This window comes from Delphinus delphis, chromosome 5 (assembly GCF_949987515.2).
Source record: "Delphinus delphis chromosome 5, mDelDel1.2, whole genome shotgun sequence".
NCBI classification, from domain to species: Eukaryota; Metazoa; Chordata; class Mammalia; order Artiodactyla; family Delphinidae; genus Delphinus; species Delphinus delphis.
The window spans coordinates 77,266,089-77,282,873 of NC_082687.1; the positions used below are offsets into that span (position 1 = coordinate 77,266,089).

The 16,785-nt window shown below is 45.4% G+C and overlaps 2 protein-coding genes across 3 annotated transcripts in view; both read right to left on the reverse strand.

Annotated features, from left to right (window-relative positions):
• Nucleotides 1-5,043, reverse strand: part of C5H4orf19 (chromosome 5 C4orf19 homolog) — an 84,209-nt gene extending 79,166 nt beyond the window's left edge. For both annotated transcript variants that reach the window (XM_060012716.1, XM_060012715.1), the window contains exon 1: nucleotides 4,937-5,043. The gene's annotated coding sequence lies outside the window, so the exon portion shown is untranslated. The remainder of the gene's footprint in view (nucleotides 1-4,936) is intronic.
• Nucleotides 5,044-8,887: 3,844 nt separating this feature from the next.
• The window catches only part of NWD2 (NACHT and WD repeat domain containing 2), a 204,399-nt gene continuing 196,501 nt past the window's right edge, over nucleotides 8,888-16,785 (reverse strand). Inside the window, exon 7 of the mRNA XM_060011765.1 lies at nucleotides 8,888-15,076. Within this exon, the coding sequence (XP_059867748.1) occupies nucleotides 11,144-15,076 (3,933 nt within the window). The 3' untranslated portion in view covers nucleotides 8,888-11,143. The remainder of the gene's footprint in view (nucleotides 15,077-16,785) is intronic.

Genomic DNA, 16,785 nt, shown 5'->3' on the forward strand with positions numbered 1-16,785 from the left:
TGCTCGGCCAACGCAGCAGATTGCAAAAACGGCCACAATTCTCCACCCCTCCCTGAATCCATACCATTCTCTAAAGGCTCTGTACTTCCGCCCATCAAAAGGTAGAGTCTGTTTCTTCATAAGTAGATTGGAGGAGAAGCAACTTGTGTCCATTGCAGTCTAGGCCTCAAGGAGCCTTGCTCCCATGCTCCTGGTCACAACCATGCTGAGCCAACATGTGACCAGGCCCAGGGCAGCCTGCCCGGTGATGGGAAGCATGAGGCCCAGCTGCTCCCCAGACGACTCAGCCAACAGCCAGCCAACACCCAGAGGCAGAGCCACCTTGGTGACCAGAGACACATAAGGGAGCCTGGACAAGACCAGTGGATTCACCAGGTCCAGACTGCTGATGCACAAAGTCATAAACTAAATAAATGGTGGTTGTTTTAAGCCATTATGTTATGGAGTGGTTTGTTATACAGCAATAGATAACTGACACTGTGTATATGTAAGTAATTTCTCCATAAATAGTGGCTATTACAATATCCTGAGAAAAAGGTACAACGGCAACGGATAATGAATTTTCCATACCATTAAAATTTCTACTTTTTGGTCAGTAGTAGGAAGATGGCTGAACTGGAAATTGGGATTCATAGATTCTGGTCCCAGTAGCTTTTCCAGTTGGCAGCCATATGACCTTGGAAACATCATTTAACCTCTTTGAGTCTCCATTTCCTTATCTGTAAATTAAGGTGGTCAGACTAAATGACTTTTAAGGTTTTTTTCTAGCTCTAAAAAGGACTGAGGATCCATTTTTCCAAAAGGCAATACTTATTTCCTTGTTAACAGATAGTTCTGAACCCAACTTTTCTTTTCTCATAGATTTAGGATGTAATCACAGACACCCCTCCCTGTATTGCCTTCACTGCTCAGCAGTTGGTTGTGACTACGTATCACACGTATTCTAACAGCCATGCTCTGAATCTAGAAGGTGGACCTCCTTGCTGCGGACCAGGAACCCAGATAGCCAAGCTCATTAGGAATCAAAAGATGAATAATGCCATGTAAGTTCTAGCCAGAATCGAAGTTATGTGGCTCTTAATTCTTTGCATGTGCAGGTAGACTTCTTTTATTCATTTCTAAGTTGCAATAAATATTCTGCAGGACTGAGGTTGTGCAGTGTGATCACTAAACAAGGAGGACACTGTTTTACAGCCATAAAGTACAAATCAAATCTGCATTTATTGCACATTAATGACCCAAGATATATAGTTATCAAATGGGGGGAGAAAGATTTAACACCAAAATTTAAAAAGTTTCAAAATTCTCATGCAGTGATTGACCCTGGAACTAATAAACAAGTAAGTTGCAAATACATTCAAATACATTTGTATTAAAAAGCTATACACGTGGCAGTGACTAGAGTGGCTTTTCTTCTCTCACGGGCATTTGGTGCCTCTCACACACCACTAGTACATGCTCTAACAGTGCCCTCTGCAAATACGATACAGTCTTCCCTGTGACATACAGCAGGCCATACTGTGGCCAACTTAGAAAAAAAAAAAAGACTGTTCCACTGCCCACTTCCATTACTGTTACACAATCAAAAGTCAGGGTGTTTTTATTCCTGGGAGGAATTAAGCTAAATCAGAGAATGTGTGTACAATCTGAGGGCAACAGTTTATCTTAACTTTGCCTTCAGATATATATAGTTAAGTCTGCATAAAGAAGCACCAAGTTGTTGAAAGTGTGAATAAAAAAACAGCCTCATTCTTTTTTTTTGTTTTTTGCGGTACACGGGCCTCTCACTGTTGTGGCCTCTCCCGTTGCGGTGCACAGGCTCCGGACGCGCAGGCTCAGCAGCCATGGCTCACGGGCCCAGCCGCTCCGCGGCACGTGGGATCTTCCCGGACCAGGGCACGAACCCGCGTCCCCTGCATCGGCAGGCGGACTCTCAACCACTGTGCCACCAGGGAATCCCCAGCCTCATTCTTTATCAAAAACTTTTTTCTGTGATAGAAACAAATTACGTGGGGCCCGAGAGTAGCTACAGTCAGTAGGGACAGCCTTGTAATGCAACGTGGCTTCTGGTTATCTACCTGGAACACACATATTTTGAAATGACAGGTCAACTTTTCAGAGAGTTGAGTCACCTAATATTTTCTTTGAGTTAGTATCTTAAATACCTTTGCCTAAGTATCTTTTGAATCAATTCACTTCTCTCTCCCCTCTAGTGGGGATTTTCTTAGCAGCTGCCTTGCCTGTATCTTCCCCATTTCATTCTTCTCACTGCAGCCAGAGTGAACTTTCTAAAATGCAGATCTGCTCTGCTTACAATCCTCCAATGTCTTCTCTGAGGACTGTAAGACCCCCAAAGGCAAGGACTGTGTCCCTAGCACCTGACCAAATGTCTACAAACCCTGGCCAGGTCAGGGTTCCACTTAATTTTAGAAAGCCAATTGTACCCGGAATAGAACAGAGTTCACTGCTTGTGGTAAAATCGGAGACATGATATTCCTCTTGCCTTATGTTAATACTATTGATATTTACTGCAGCTCAGGAGAGTCTTTTCTAAGATGCTTGATGACACTGAGTCAGTATTTTGAGTTTTTTTAAGTCTCTGCTTGAGGATACATATTCACCTGATGGGTGTGTTATAAGCATGCTTTAGGATAGGGGCATTTTGGTGATCTATGGTCCTTTTGAAGATTCCAATCTCTGTGGGACCATGATATTCTCAGGTGAAAAGGGTGAGAGTAGATAAAACACTTCATTTTCATTTCATTTTCTTACATAGCATTCAGGTGATAACTAGACTAAGGAAGGCTATAATGGGGTGACCTGGCTGACCTGCAGATGGGTGAGGGCTCAGGTCTATCCTCTCCCCTAGGATGAGCCTATCAACTCCTCTTTTCTAGATATCTAGTAAGTCTATCTGCAACCAATGATCAACCTAATGCCCCCAAAAAAGAAAGAAAGAAAAAAAAAAGGGCAGGAGATAGGTACTATTTTACCAAGAGCCTAAAAGATCCCAAGGTTCTGGGTGTTTGAAAAAATTGTGGAACTAGGGGAATTTGAAACAGTCCAGGTAGAGGAAACCCAGCTACCAAGAGGCTGGTATTCAATTATTCGGAAACTGGAGTCCATTCCTGGAGGCACAGTCAATGGGCTCTCACGGCACCAAGGGTAGGGCTGTTCCCAGAGCAAGGAGGGCATTACCTGCTCTGCCCTTGGGCTGACACTGGATTCTGGCCAGGGCTTAGCCTGGTTATGTTGCCAGGCTCAGACAGGGACTAGGTGGAAAGTCAGGGGGGATTGCTCCATTCTAGGCTAAGGAACATGTTTAGTTGACATGCAAGTCATTGTTTTGTTTTAAATTCCAGATATGCAAAAGCTCTTAGAACATAGCTAAGACTGGCCACCTTGATCTTCAGATGTCATTACATATCTAAATCTTGAGAACCTCTGATAACCAGGCCCGGGGAACAGATGCCATGAGATAGGAGCTTATCACATGCTTACTGAATCAAAGAACAGGATCAGAAGGGACACAGAGAGCAAGGAAGAGAAAGAAGCCGAACCTTGCCTTCTCGTATCAGTGTCTGCTCCATTTGGCCTCTGTGATCAAGGCAGCTTCCTATAACTGACTCTTCACACATTAGAGAAATACAAATAACCCCAGAACTCTACTTCACCTTCAGAGCTTGGTTATTGTTTCAGTGATCTGCCTCATGACTGTTCGGATGGTCTACAGACCTGGGTGCTCAGCCTTAGAAGACTTTAACATGTCTCCTTCTTAAAATAGTGTTAACTGGAGGATTCAGTGTGAGAATAAGTGGCAAATATAGAACCTATTGTCTTTAAAAGCAGCAACCACTTTCCCCATCTTTCTCATTCAACTCTCAAGTGTTTCCAAAATAGCGTGTTTACAACCACCTACAAGCCATGGTGAGAACTGCCATCAGTAATTCTCTCTCGCAGTGACAGGAAGAAAATAAACATCCTATTCTTTAATGCTTTGAACCACCTCATGGAACACTGACTTCCTCTAAATTCACTGGGCAAACATCTATACTGCAATGGAACACAACATGTACTAAATTACTAAAGGAAGTTTTTGTTTTGTTTCTAAGGTGAATTACAGTGCTTGAGGAAAAACAAAACAAAACATTGATTTTTGTCTCTATCACTGGAAAATTTGTTCAGTGGTGGTTTGTGAAAATCTCACCTCATCTGGACTGCCAAGGTCACTGAGACCCAAGTAATCGACCTGGGGGATACTTGCCTAATTATCAAATATTCAGCCAACAGTGTCTGACCATTTAACTGGCTGCACCTGGGACCCTCCTTCAACACGTGCTGCTTCCTAGTACTGGCGCCTCCCCTCAATCCCTACTCATCGCCAGCGCCCCAAAGGGGGCAAATCCTGGGACCCAAGGACATTTCAAAGAGACAGCGCCGGTCACCTTCCATTTCCGTTTTACTTAAAAACATTCACATGCTTAAAAATGGGGGAAGGAGGGGGTACTTAGAAATAAGGGGGAAATCTTTTGCAGTTTTCCCAGTTCAAGTTCTCAGGCACTATTGAAAGTTCATTAATAAGATATTTAAAAACAAGAGTGTTTCACACATCAAGTAGATGCCAAGCTTTGCAAACTGTCTTGGTCTTTAGTTTGGGGGAGTTTGTAAAAGTCCCCCCCACCTCACCCCATTCTGGATTTCGCCTCTTTCAGAGCCTTTGTTGAATGGCCTGACTTTCCCGAAGCAATCAAACTAAGAACTGCCTCACCTCCCCATACCCCACTTTTTTTTCTTTTCCCACGGCAAAGGAAATAAATAAAAATGCCCCGTGAGAGAAGTGGGGGAAACCATGCCACAAAACCCGAGTTCCGCGGGAGTCAACCGCCTGTGCTGCCCGCGGCGGGGCCCGGCGCGCGGGGCTGGAGACTGTCCCTACCTGGGGCCGGGCGGCGGCGGCGGCGGCGGCGGGGTCGCGGCGCCCATGGCTTCGCCGGCCTCGGGCGGCCGCACCGGGAAACTCCAGCGGCTCAGCGCCGCGGGGATCCGCCGCGCCCGCAACGGCCGCCCCGGCGCACTCATTGGGCCGGCGCGTCACGTGGCCCGGCCGGCGGGCGAGCCTCCCGGGTCCGCGTAACCCTTTACCTGAGCTGCCCGCGCCGCACCTGGGCCTCCGGAGCGCCCCCGCCGACGCCCCCGAGCCCTGGCTGGCCTGCGGGGCGCACCCAAACAGAAAACCCCGGAGCTCGGCCTCTGATCACCGACACCCAGGCTGCATGCCAGCCTCTGCCCGCGCAGGGAAACTTTTTGGTGCCTATTTGGGCGTCGTGCTGCAGGGAGAAGGGAGCTTCCTAAGATTTGGGACGTAAGTGGGGGGAGATACATAAATGCACTCCCTGGCAAATCTGTCTCCCGTTCCCTCCGTGAACTTGTGGTTTTGTTCCTGCCACCCCCTCCGCCCCCCCAGTGCTGGCATTAGCCGCCTACACCTGGTGTGTGCACTGTCGCCTGCCTTTATGGGATAGATGGTCTGGGAAAGAGCGCAGACGCTACTAGAATGAGAATTCCCGGGGAAGTTGCACAGCCTCGCCTGCACCCTTAAGACCGCGGTGGGAGTTCAACGAAGTCATGCTCCCCCACCCCTCACCTTCCCTCTCTGTTCCTGGGGTGTTGGAACCTCGGCTGCCACACCCCGTCTACCCTCCTGAGCTCCACGCCCGTGCTTGTGGCAATCCATGCACTTAAGGTGGGTTGCTTTACTCTAAAATAGTACTTAAGGGTTGGAGATTGTTTTCACCTGTGCTCCAAAGTGCGTCAGTGTTGGGCTTGGCAGGAAAATGTGTTAAGCTACGGCGCCACCTGGCTTGCCCTCTTCTCCCTTTCCCCTTCATTCATTCAGGGAGAGTCAGGATAAAACAGGATGCTGGAGAAGCAACAGGGCAGAATACTGTTTAAAGATGGACACACTGCCCTTAGTTCTTAATGTGTCCACTCTAGTGATTCCAGCGCCATTTACACGACAACATTTGTCACGCTTTATGGGGGAAAACTCGTTTTTTGAATCCTTCCGCTTGTGTAGTAGCTGCATGCTTTAAAACGATAGATTTACAGGGGACGTTGTGTGCTGTTTTACATCACTGTCTGATAAAACTCTTTGTCACAGTAAAGGACCCTCTTGTCCAACTTCTAGCCCATGCTTTAGAAATGTCCACTGGTAAGTTTATCAGTTGGTTATTTTGACCAGTTGGTATTTATCTTGGGTTTTAAAGTGTGTTTCCCAGACTGGTAGAATCAGCATCATCTGGGAGAATTTAGTAAAAATGCAGATTCTTGGATTCCACCCCAGACATATGGATTCAAAGATAGTGGAATCAGGGAGGGTGAAGTTTTTTTGTTTGTTTGTTTGTTTTTGGGACACGGGCCTCTCACTGCTGTGGCCTCTCCCGTTGCGGAGCGTGGGCTCCGGACGCGCAGGCCCAGCGGCCATGGCTCAAGGGCCCAGCCGCTCCGCGGCATGTGGGATCTTCCCGGACCAGGGCACGAACCCGCGTCCCCTGCATCGGCCGGCGGACTCCCAACCATTATGCCACCAGGGAAGCCCCAGTAATCTGTGTTTGAACAAAATGATGCACCACCACCCTGAATCTGCTCATGCAGCGGGCTAAGTTACCCTCATCTACTAAAGGCTGGGATTCTATAAAGCCACAGGTGGTGGTGGTATTGGTAACCTCAAATTACCAGTTTTACCTAATTTGTCATGTTGATACACTGAAACTGAACCCTTTGATGTGTCTGTACAAAGTGTAATCTGTATTTCATGCAGCTCACATGGAATGCCAAATGGAGCTCAGAGGGGACCCTCATAAAAAATAAGGAAGGGCTTCCCTGGTGGCGCAGTGGTTGAGAGTCCGCCTGCCGATGCAGGGGAAGCGGCTTCGTGCCCCGGGCCGGGAAGATCCCACATGCCGCGGAGCCTGCGTGTCCGGAGCCTGTGCTCGGCAACGGGAGAGGCCACAACAGTGAGAGGCCGTGCGTCATGTGTGTGGGAATGAAACACCACGATTCACTTAGGTTTTTAGGTGTGTTTATGTTTTCATTGGCATATAAATTGTTCTCCGCTGATGAGTTATGGAAGCTAAGAAAGCTAATTTGTTTGAGTGGATTTGTCAGTATAGTTCTAAATTTGTCAATATAGTTCTAAAGAAAAGAAGAGACCAACTTTTAAAAAGGTTATGGTATTGGCTTACATTACAACCAAACGAGTGCCATATTAGGCATTTTAGACTTTTGAGAAAGAGATTACTGGTTGGATTCTTTATCTTTAGCTCAGGTTTCTTCATTGAATGGATCGTGTATTACCAGTTGCCTGTGTGGATGTCTTAACCTTTAAACTCTCTGGGTCCAACTTTATTATTTCCCTCATTTTCATCTCCTAACCTATTCCTTTTACATTTGTAACTCTACTCTCCACTCAATTTCAGTTGGAACTGGAATTAGAGTTTTCATTCTCTTTCATCACCCACCTCTATCAGTGACATCCTGAAATCACTCTTCTTAGCAATTTTACTGCCACAGCCCTAAGATCAAGTTCTTATACTTTCTATCTCAGGTCTTTGCAATAGTCTCTTTACTGGTCTCCCAGCTTATGGTCTCTTTCATCTCTAATTCATCTGACATATTACTGCCCCAGTCATTTTAAAAAATACCATTTCAACTAGGCCATTCCCCTTCTCAAAAACTTTTTCATGATTCCCTATTGGCTACCGAATAAAGTTTAAAATCCCCACATAGCATTTGAAGTCATCTAAGTAGACTTTGACGCTCCCTGTTTTTGCTCACGCAGCTTCCTCCACCTGAAATGTCTTTCTGACATTCTGACAGCTAAGTCCTACTTATCCTTCAAGCCACTGCTCTCTGTCACCTCCTCTTGCCATCCTTTTTGATTCCCAGTTAGAGTTAATTGCTCCTCTGCAGTGTATCCTCAGTACCTGGCTTTCACTTTTCACTTTTTTTTGTTTTGGCTAACAACTTTTTTTTAAATCACAGTCTGTCTTACATCCAATTTAGTTGCGCCTCCCTTAGCTTATAGGATCCTGGAGGGCAGGGGTTGTGCGTGACTAATTTTTAAATCATCCTAGGCATAGCATAATGACTTAGACATAGCAAGCACAGTGTTTGTTGTGTTCTTGACCCTAGGAAGGAAGATATTTAATTAAACAACAAACTCCATGTATATGAAATGCTTTTATGCAAATAATAATGATCCACTCCTGTACATTTTCTCTGAGAACCAAACTCCATGTACTACACATAGAACTTGTTTCCTGTTTTCCTATTAAGACTGAAGTCCTAGAAGGTAAAAACTATTTATTAATCTTTGTATTCCTGGCAAATTGTATGCCGAAGTAAATATTTGTTGGATGAATACTGCAACTATTGCAGTTACGGTTATACCTGAAAATCCTGGGAGTTTGCAAAGACCTCCAGTGATCTTCAGAGCCTAGCCTGGCCTCTCATCTTTAAATTAGAAAATATCTTCTAGGTCATTAGCAGTAAGTTCCTGCTGGATACTCAATGCTTTATTTTTATGTGCTTTGAGAAGTTAACAAAAAAAAAAAATTGATGGTGTATTGAAATCCTGTTCAGCGATTCCCTCTGGACCTCTGTTTTTAGGTTTCTTCTTCTGTACGTTTGGAGTATTAACAGTACATACCTCACCTGGCTGTTGTGAAGATTACATGGCTTAGCACATGCAAAGCTCGTGTACAGTAAGCACTCAGTAAGCATGAACAATTATTATTATTATTGCTATTATTACTGAAGACCTCTAACTACATCTGCCAAAGTTGGGGGAGAAAAACAAACACCACACAGATCTAAGTAGTTTATCTTTTATTCATACAAACAATACCTACACAAGACTGTACATTTTTTGAAGACGGCAATAATTTTCTAGTGTAACAACTCTGTAATAAAATTTAACTAAATGTAACATTTATGAAAATATAGATCTCTGATTGGGTAGTTCTTCCCAACAATACAAAGTTTACATAAAAACATTCAATATGAGCTATCAGTTGCAAACAAGTTAGGAAAAATCATTCAAGTCACTTGTTAAACTCTGTTGGCTGTTACACAGAACATTCACACACTACATTTAATCCATCTAGACATTTATTTCTTAGAAATGTGTAGCATGGAGGTCCAACTGATAATGACAGGAATGAGAATGTGTTGCCTCCGAAGAGCTAAAAAAAAAGCATTGACTCAGTCAACTCCACGTGGTCTGTGTGTGGGCTGAGCCTTCTCTGGGCTACCACCTCCCTGGCTGGTAGCTAGACCAGGAGGAGTATACTGAAAAAAAAGTCTTTCACTAGGGAGTGGGTGTCTATATTGGAATCACATCTCTGTATGCTTACCTGTCGAGCCGCCTTCCAAATTGACATACAGTTGGCTTGGATTCCCGGTGGGTTAAATCACTTTGTTTCTTGCGTTAGCGTTAACAATTAAGATGTCACTCTCTTTTTTCTCCCATTTCTCCCTCACATCCCTATGAGAGCAATAGCAGGAGGTATCGCTACCCTTATTCTGCAGTTTACAAAAACAATACATTTGGGCGGTTAAAAGATCTGTCTACGAATATTGGATGAGTTCATGGCAGAGCTGGACTGAAAGCAAGTCAGTTCCTTGTTCATTATTCTGCCTTCTCAAGTCACCACTGTCCCTTTCAAACCAAACCAAACCCCCACTACTGACGCCCTTTGGAAAGGCATCCAAGGACATGCCATGAGGAGGATAGGGAAGGAAGAAAATCACTTTCCCCTTTTGAGATGTAATATTTTCTTTTAAATAGGAGGAGTAGTTTTTAAAAACATCGAATACCAATTTCACAGCTTCTGCTTTGAAACGGAGAAGACTATAAAAGGCTCTAGAGAGTCCTCAGGCAGAAAGGGTGACAGATAAAGGATACATAGTGTGTAGAAGTAAGAAAGTGAGTACAAACAGGGACAGTAAAGAGCCTTTGGACACCCTTAAGATTACAGAATATTTTAGCACAAAGACAGGCATATTCAGTTTGTCCCAGAGTATTTGGTCAGCTATCTGCGTTTTACACAGGAAAGAGGAGGAATGAGAGTAAGGCAGATGTCATCAGTATTCCATAGATGGCACGTCGAGAAAGCTTTCCTTCTATTAAGATTTACTGCAGGGATTTAGGAAATAATCTATGCTTCGGTACAACTGACTTCCATAGCACAGCCTTTTGTTAGTACAATGATAGAAATGAACAGGTGTTTTGACCAAATTTGTAATGCCCTTTCTGTAACTCTTTTTTACCCCCAGCACAAATAGACATTTCAAAATGACATGAAAAGATTGTGGTTTCTTAGTAAATGTGTTCTTTTGCAGCCCAGAAAATAGTTTAAAAATCATGTGTTCCATTATACAGAAACCCTTGCATGCAGTTGTCACAACTGTATTTTAATGAAGACCGACTCTGTGTGTTCAGTAGCCCTATGATAGCGGTAGGTAGCTCTTGCCCCAGTCAGTCTGTGGCCTCACACTTCACATCCTTTCTCCTGGGAAACTGGGAGTACATCTGGGCATTTTTGTTACATTATTTTGCACCTTTAGACCTTCCATCTGCAGACTGGATTGACACAGTTGTCAGGATCATAAAATGTAAGGAGAGATTAAGGCTGTGTTTAGTTATCCACACAATCACTTGAAGTCCAACAGCAATTTGTGTTTACAAATTTCAACCAGTCGCTGTAGAACTAACTTCAGTCCAAATGGTCTCTATGTAGCTCTAGCCTCTCTCATCTGGACAATGGGATGAGTTAAGCTGCTTCTTCCCGTCCAGTTAATTTAAAAACTACCCTCTAACTTCCAGTTGATATAGCCATGTAAATGCGATTTGTAGAAATTCTCTGTTAAGACTTCGTTCCTGGATACACTTTGTCAAGAAGACCAACCTCACAACCAATTTCACATTTCTGTACATTTCATGAGCATGGCAATAATTAGCATTGGGACTCCAGCATCTTTCCTGTCCTTTAAGAATGAGTGTTTATCATCTGGGATACAGAAGATACTTTTTTTTTCTTTTACATATTATGTATTTCTGCTGAGCAGGAAAAACATTTTGTCAGTTGTCAGGGGCATAGCTGTGGCCCCTGGATTCCAGGGCGGAGCACACCCGGTCATAGCAAGAGTTGTGTTTCTTGGAGGGCGTCGCCTCGTTGGGCTCCATGGAGTCACTCACTGTGATGGGACTGTCTCTTGCAAAGACCTCAGTGGACTCTCTCCATAAGCAATCCACAGACATTTTAAAACAGTAACTATGACACTTTGGCCTGGATGTCTGTGTCGCATTATTGAAAATTTGTCTGCTATTTGAAGTGGCTATTTTAATTTTCAGTGCAGCGTCTACGCGGTCCACCACCGTGTATATCCCTATACTGCCGTCGTCAAAACCCACAATGATGTTCAGGTGCCTCTGGGAGAGGGCAAGAAAAGTTGGAGTTTTGTAAAGGGAGCAAGCACCGATATTTTTGCCATCGGCCAGTCTCATGACAATCAAACTGGATATCGCACCATTTTCATCCTCTTCCTCCCCGTTTCGGAAACAAATGTATACCAGGTAGCGACCGTCTCGAGACAACCTGTGCCTCCAGATGACCCCAGAGGCGTGAACCACCCGTAATTTACCGCTGTGTAAATCCAGCACGTTGATATTTTCATCTCCCCTGGAAATAATGCCTAGCTTTCCATTGGGGGAAATTTCAAAATCCTCTAGATTTTTCAGGAAGTTGTTTGGAAGTTGCACACGGCGACAGATCACTTCATCTGTCAGACTCCAGATATTCACCGTCTCGGCTGACGTGATAAACACAATGATGTCCGGACAATCGGGGATCAATTTAAAATTCACAATGGTGGTGCCGTCTTCGCAGCAGACCTTCTTGGTGATGCTTCCCGTCCAAAGACTGACTGCCAGCACCTTGCTTTTGGTCATGCCCACCACGAAGGTATTTGCAGAGGTTATGAAGGCATTCTGCAGAGTGGTCAGGATGTTGCATACCCTGTGGCCCGTGGCCAGTCTCCAAACCCTGGAGGCATTTTCCTCACAGAGAGAGACCACGAACTGGTCATTGTGGGTAATCAGCAGCTGAGATATTCTCTGCCCATTAATTCGGAAGAGGTTTTCACCGCTGCTGGTATGCCAGACGTATTGGCTGCTCTTGTCATCCGATGTCACCATGACGTCTCCAGAGGATGTCAACACACAGTGTTCAACTATTCCTTCATGCTTAAATACTGCTTCAAGGAACCCACTGCTGAAGTTCCACTTGTGAACACAATCAGAGCCATCGAGGGAGTAAATGATTTCCCCCCTAGCGGGTAACACCAGACTTTGGATGGGTTTTCCAGTCTTATCTATGTTGGACATAGCTGTGATTATATCTATGTCCCAGATAGAAAGAACACCACTGGTGGATAAAGATAGCAGCATGTTGTGATGACTGGATTTCACCAACTTGACTATGGTACCTGAGATTTCCTGTAAGCTCGCCATACACTGTCCCGTGTCCCGCCTCCAGAAAAACACGGCCGAGGTGTTTTCCATGGTTGCAATGATGCAGTCTCCATTCTTGGACAGCACAGCCGATATAAAGCGTTCGTTGTGCTTCGCTCTGAACTTTTCAGCCACCTTCCACATACCGGTATCTAAGAGCTCGATGCTGAGGGCTTTACAGATCAGAACTGCACTTTGGTCCTCTGAAAGCTCAATGCTGACCACTTCACTATCTTCTCTTCGGCAGTCAAAATCATCGGTCAGCTGGGGGTTGGAGATGTCCTCAGTGTTCCAAACAGAAAGGCTTCCCTCACTGTCTACCATTACCATTTCCTGAGCCGTGTCCAAGATAAGAAGGAACTTCACAAACCCACCTGAAAATTCAGACGTCACCGTACATAACTTTTCTCCACTCCCTAAATGGAAGATGGTAGTGGTGTTCAGGTACTGTCCACAGAAGGCATACACGCCATCCAGAGAGCACTGGACACAGGTCACTTCGTACCAGCAGTGGAACTGGTATAGGGGCCATCCGTAGAGCAGATCGATGACAGTGACGTCCTTGCTGGCTTCGAGCCAGGCCAGAGCGTGTTTGACGGACAGTGTAAATCCATTGATGTAGGTGGAGCCGCTTCCATGCTTGGTCCCTTTGATTTCCACTTCAGACAGGAGGCAAGAATTTACATTGTCGTAAACCAACAAGGTGTTGTTTGTCGTTGCCACCACGAGATACTTTTCGTCACTGGTGAGTTTCATGCCCAGGATGACAGACTGGGCCGTCGTGATCTGCCTGAGTAGTTGACGCGTTTCCACATCCCACGTGCTGATGGAACCGTTTTCTAAAGCTGTGAGCACCGTACTGGGGTTACAGGTGGGCAGAATCTCGGTGACGTGCAGGTGACTAGATGACAAGGGAAGACGCTCCGGGCTATAGGTCACATCCATGGATGAGTGTAATGGCACGATGGAGCAGTATTTGGGCCCATCTTTGTCACATTCTAAAAGAAGGTGTCTGAGTTTGGGCAGGGAACTCACGACGGGCAGCAGTCTTTGCTGAAGCTCTGCAGAAAGGGAGCCGGGGAATGCGACGACCTTGGTTTTGATGCTGCGGAGGGTGCTCGCCAGGAACTTCAGCTCCTTCTCCTGCGAGCAGTTGTAAGCCAGCTCGATGTCCAAGAGCACCTTGTCAAACTGGCCAATTTTGATCATGGTGTAAAGCCAGCTGAAGTTCATGATGATGCCGTAGAGCAGGTCATCGGTTTTCCCGCACCTCGTCAGGTGGTGCAGGAGCTCACACATTTTCCGATGGTTGACGAAAAAGATGTCAGGCTCCAGTGGGTTGCACTGAAAGACCCAGGGCTGGTCCGGGGCCTGCCTGTCGAAGGAAGCCTGCTCCGTGAAATGCTTTTCCTCCTCAAGCAGGCTTCTGCTCTCCAAGTCAAGACAGCCATTCAGGTAGGGGTCTTCAAGGCAGAAAGCTTTCCTTCTGCCCCCTGACCAGACCCCCAGGAAATAGTCTGCCAGGATGGTATGCATTTCATGCAGGTCACTGTTATCCTGCAGATATAGCTTCTGGGCTATGAGCTGCAGGTGTCTGTTGGCCCAGACCAGGAGGGTGATGTTCTTCACGTGTCTCTCGATTAAGTATCCACTGAGCCCCTCCTTGAGCCTCGCGATGTACAGATAAGGTACCCTCAGGGGATTGCTGGGCCTGACGCTCTCGTTGAGCTCATTCATCACACTGTTGTCAAGGGCCAGCACGTCTTCCAGCTCCATTTCACTCAAACCCATTTTGGCCATGGTGATGTAACCTAGAGCCCGGGAGACGAGTTTCTGCCCACACTTCCTCTCCAGGGAGCAGAAGAGCTGCTCTATGCTTTCGTGCACGGTGACACAGAGGGAGGATTCATCAACGTCTCTGTGAGATCGCCAGTTTCTCACCTCCCTAAAGGTCAGGTTCACAAACATGGGCAATGTGCACTTGGAGAAGGCGTTGTTCACGTAAATCTGCTGGCCCGACGTGACCTTCCTCTTGACCCGCAGCAGCTGGTGTTTGAGCACCTGGCTGCACATCTTCCTGTCCCGGGGAATCAGCTCGATGTAGTTGTCTTCTTCATGGATAAGGCACCTTAGTTTCTGTAGGATCCCATGTTTGTTGGGCAGCGTGGAGAGGACAATCCGGACGAATCGGGGAAGGTGAACCGGGAGCCACCAGAGCTTCCTGGCCTCGTGGCTCTCTGAGAGCTGCTCCAGGGCATCGAATATGACCACGAGGGGTCTCTGCAATGAAGACTCATTCAACAGGTTTATAAATAAGTCGCGGAGGTCATGGATCTTCTTAGGGTAGCTCTGAACCAGGCACCGGTAGTTCACGGCCAACTGTTCACAGACACTTAGAAGGAGAGTCCTAAGATCAGTACTCATGTCTGTGGTTCCTAGAAACCTCACGACTATGACTGGGTCAGATTCTGGTCCTGTGTCTTCATGTAGCCAGCCATAAGCCTAGAACATAAAGGTGGTGTTTAGAATGGAGAGATATATTCACATGGTCACATGCAACAACACTTGCCCTCTGCAGAGATCAGCCTTCTGGTAACCCTGACCAGGCAGAAAGTACCTTAGAACCAGGAAGTGGAAAAACCTGAGATGGTCAGAGAGCTGTCAGAAGGCTCATGCACTAAAGTCTGTAGGTGAGACCCTCAGGCTCCCTCTACTAAAGGTATTAAAATGGTGATCACAGTATTCGTCAATCACAAGGCAGAATTTAGCTTGTATTCTAAAAGTTACAAAGCATTCCACAAACTGTAAACCCGAATATCTAGTATGCTTAGTTTCTCATCGCTGAATTTCCATTTCTTGGCATGGTTGTTGGCACATGGTCGGTGCTTGGTGAATATTTGTTTAATGAATAGATTAAGTAATGACCTACACATTATACTGAGTCAAATAATTTCCTTAATTGAGATCACATAAGGCTATATATGTGGCTGACCACATTTCCAGTTAATTAGAATGCAATCAAAATACTCAGCACTAAAATGATACTGAATATAATCTTGTATGATTCAGAGACACTTTACTGTGATGCTATAGGGTCATCATTATGATTATTTTTTATCATTACCATAAAAATCTATATAATGCTGGTTAAACGAGTTTTGCTGAATTTGTGCTTTATAACAGACAGTTTACTATATAACACAGGCAGTCATCAGGCCTCGTATTGTCTCTCTGTAGGGCACATGGGATTACAGTATCATGTAACAGAAGAGGAAACCAAGGCCAAAAATAGCTTGCTTGGAGTTAAATGATTACCAAGATATGAAAACGGAGTAGAAGTCATATCTGACCTTCATTCTAGTGTTCTCTCTCTGCCACTGTCCCTTTTTAAATTGTATAGTTAAAGAGATAAAGTATATGAGGGGGGTGCTAGGTTTAATATTTTTCTGTCTGGAAAGGTAAAGACAAAAAGGGATATGATCAAAGTGTAAAACACTCCAAAGTATATTTTTAGGGAGAAAATACTATTCAGCAATCCTTGGAATTCACCGAGGATACTTCTTAGAAAAGGACATATTATTTAACACATTAAGAAGTAAGTTTATGAAACTTGTTTCCCCAATTGTTCAGGTTAACGTATGAGTAAGTTTAGAAAAGATTCATGGATGTCAGTTTCAGAATGAACTGTTAAGGAAAATAAGCAACTCGTTGTCGGTGTTTGGCCCAAACCTTTGAAGCTAATTTGGAGGAAGGTAATGTTGCCATTTTACAGCTGTCCTTCGGTGGCAAATCAGAAACAGAAGACAGTTTGTTTGTCCCTATGTGGATGGCTTATGGTGATTATATGCATCGTCCTCCCTCCTCCCAATCACGTGTTGTAGGATGTGTGATGTCTGTAAAGAATGGCCCTCTGATCATGAGCTCACGTCCAAGGAGAAGCCGATTGCACAGGAGGTAACCTGGAGATAAACACGGGAGGCCTGTCTGCATCCTTACAAGGAACGTGAGCTCACGAGAGCACAGGTTGTTGTTGATGGGGGTGGCAGGGGGTGGGGGGAGCAGATGTTCCCCAGGAGGGAGGAGAAGCAGGCAGAGTCCAGACAGGGGACCTGGAAATAGGCAAGCCTCCTCAGGAGAGCTGGTGGTTGGACAACATATCCGCAACAGCGAGAGCTCAGAAACCTGACTAACTGTTGCCACACTGGCCACAG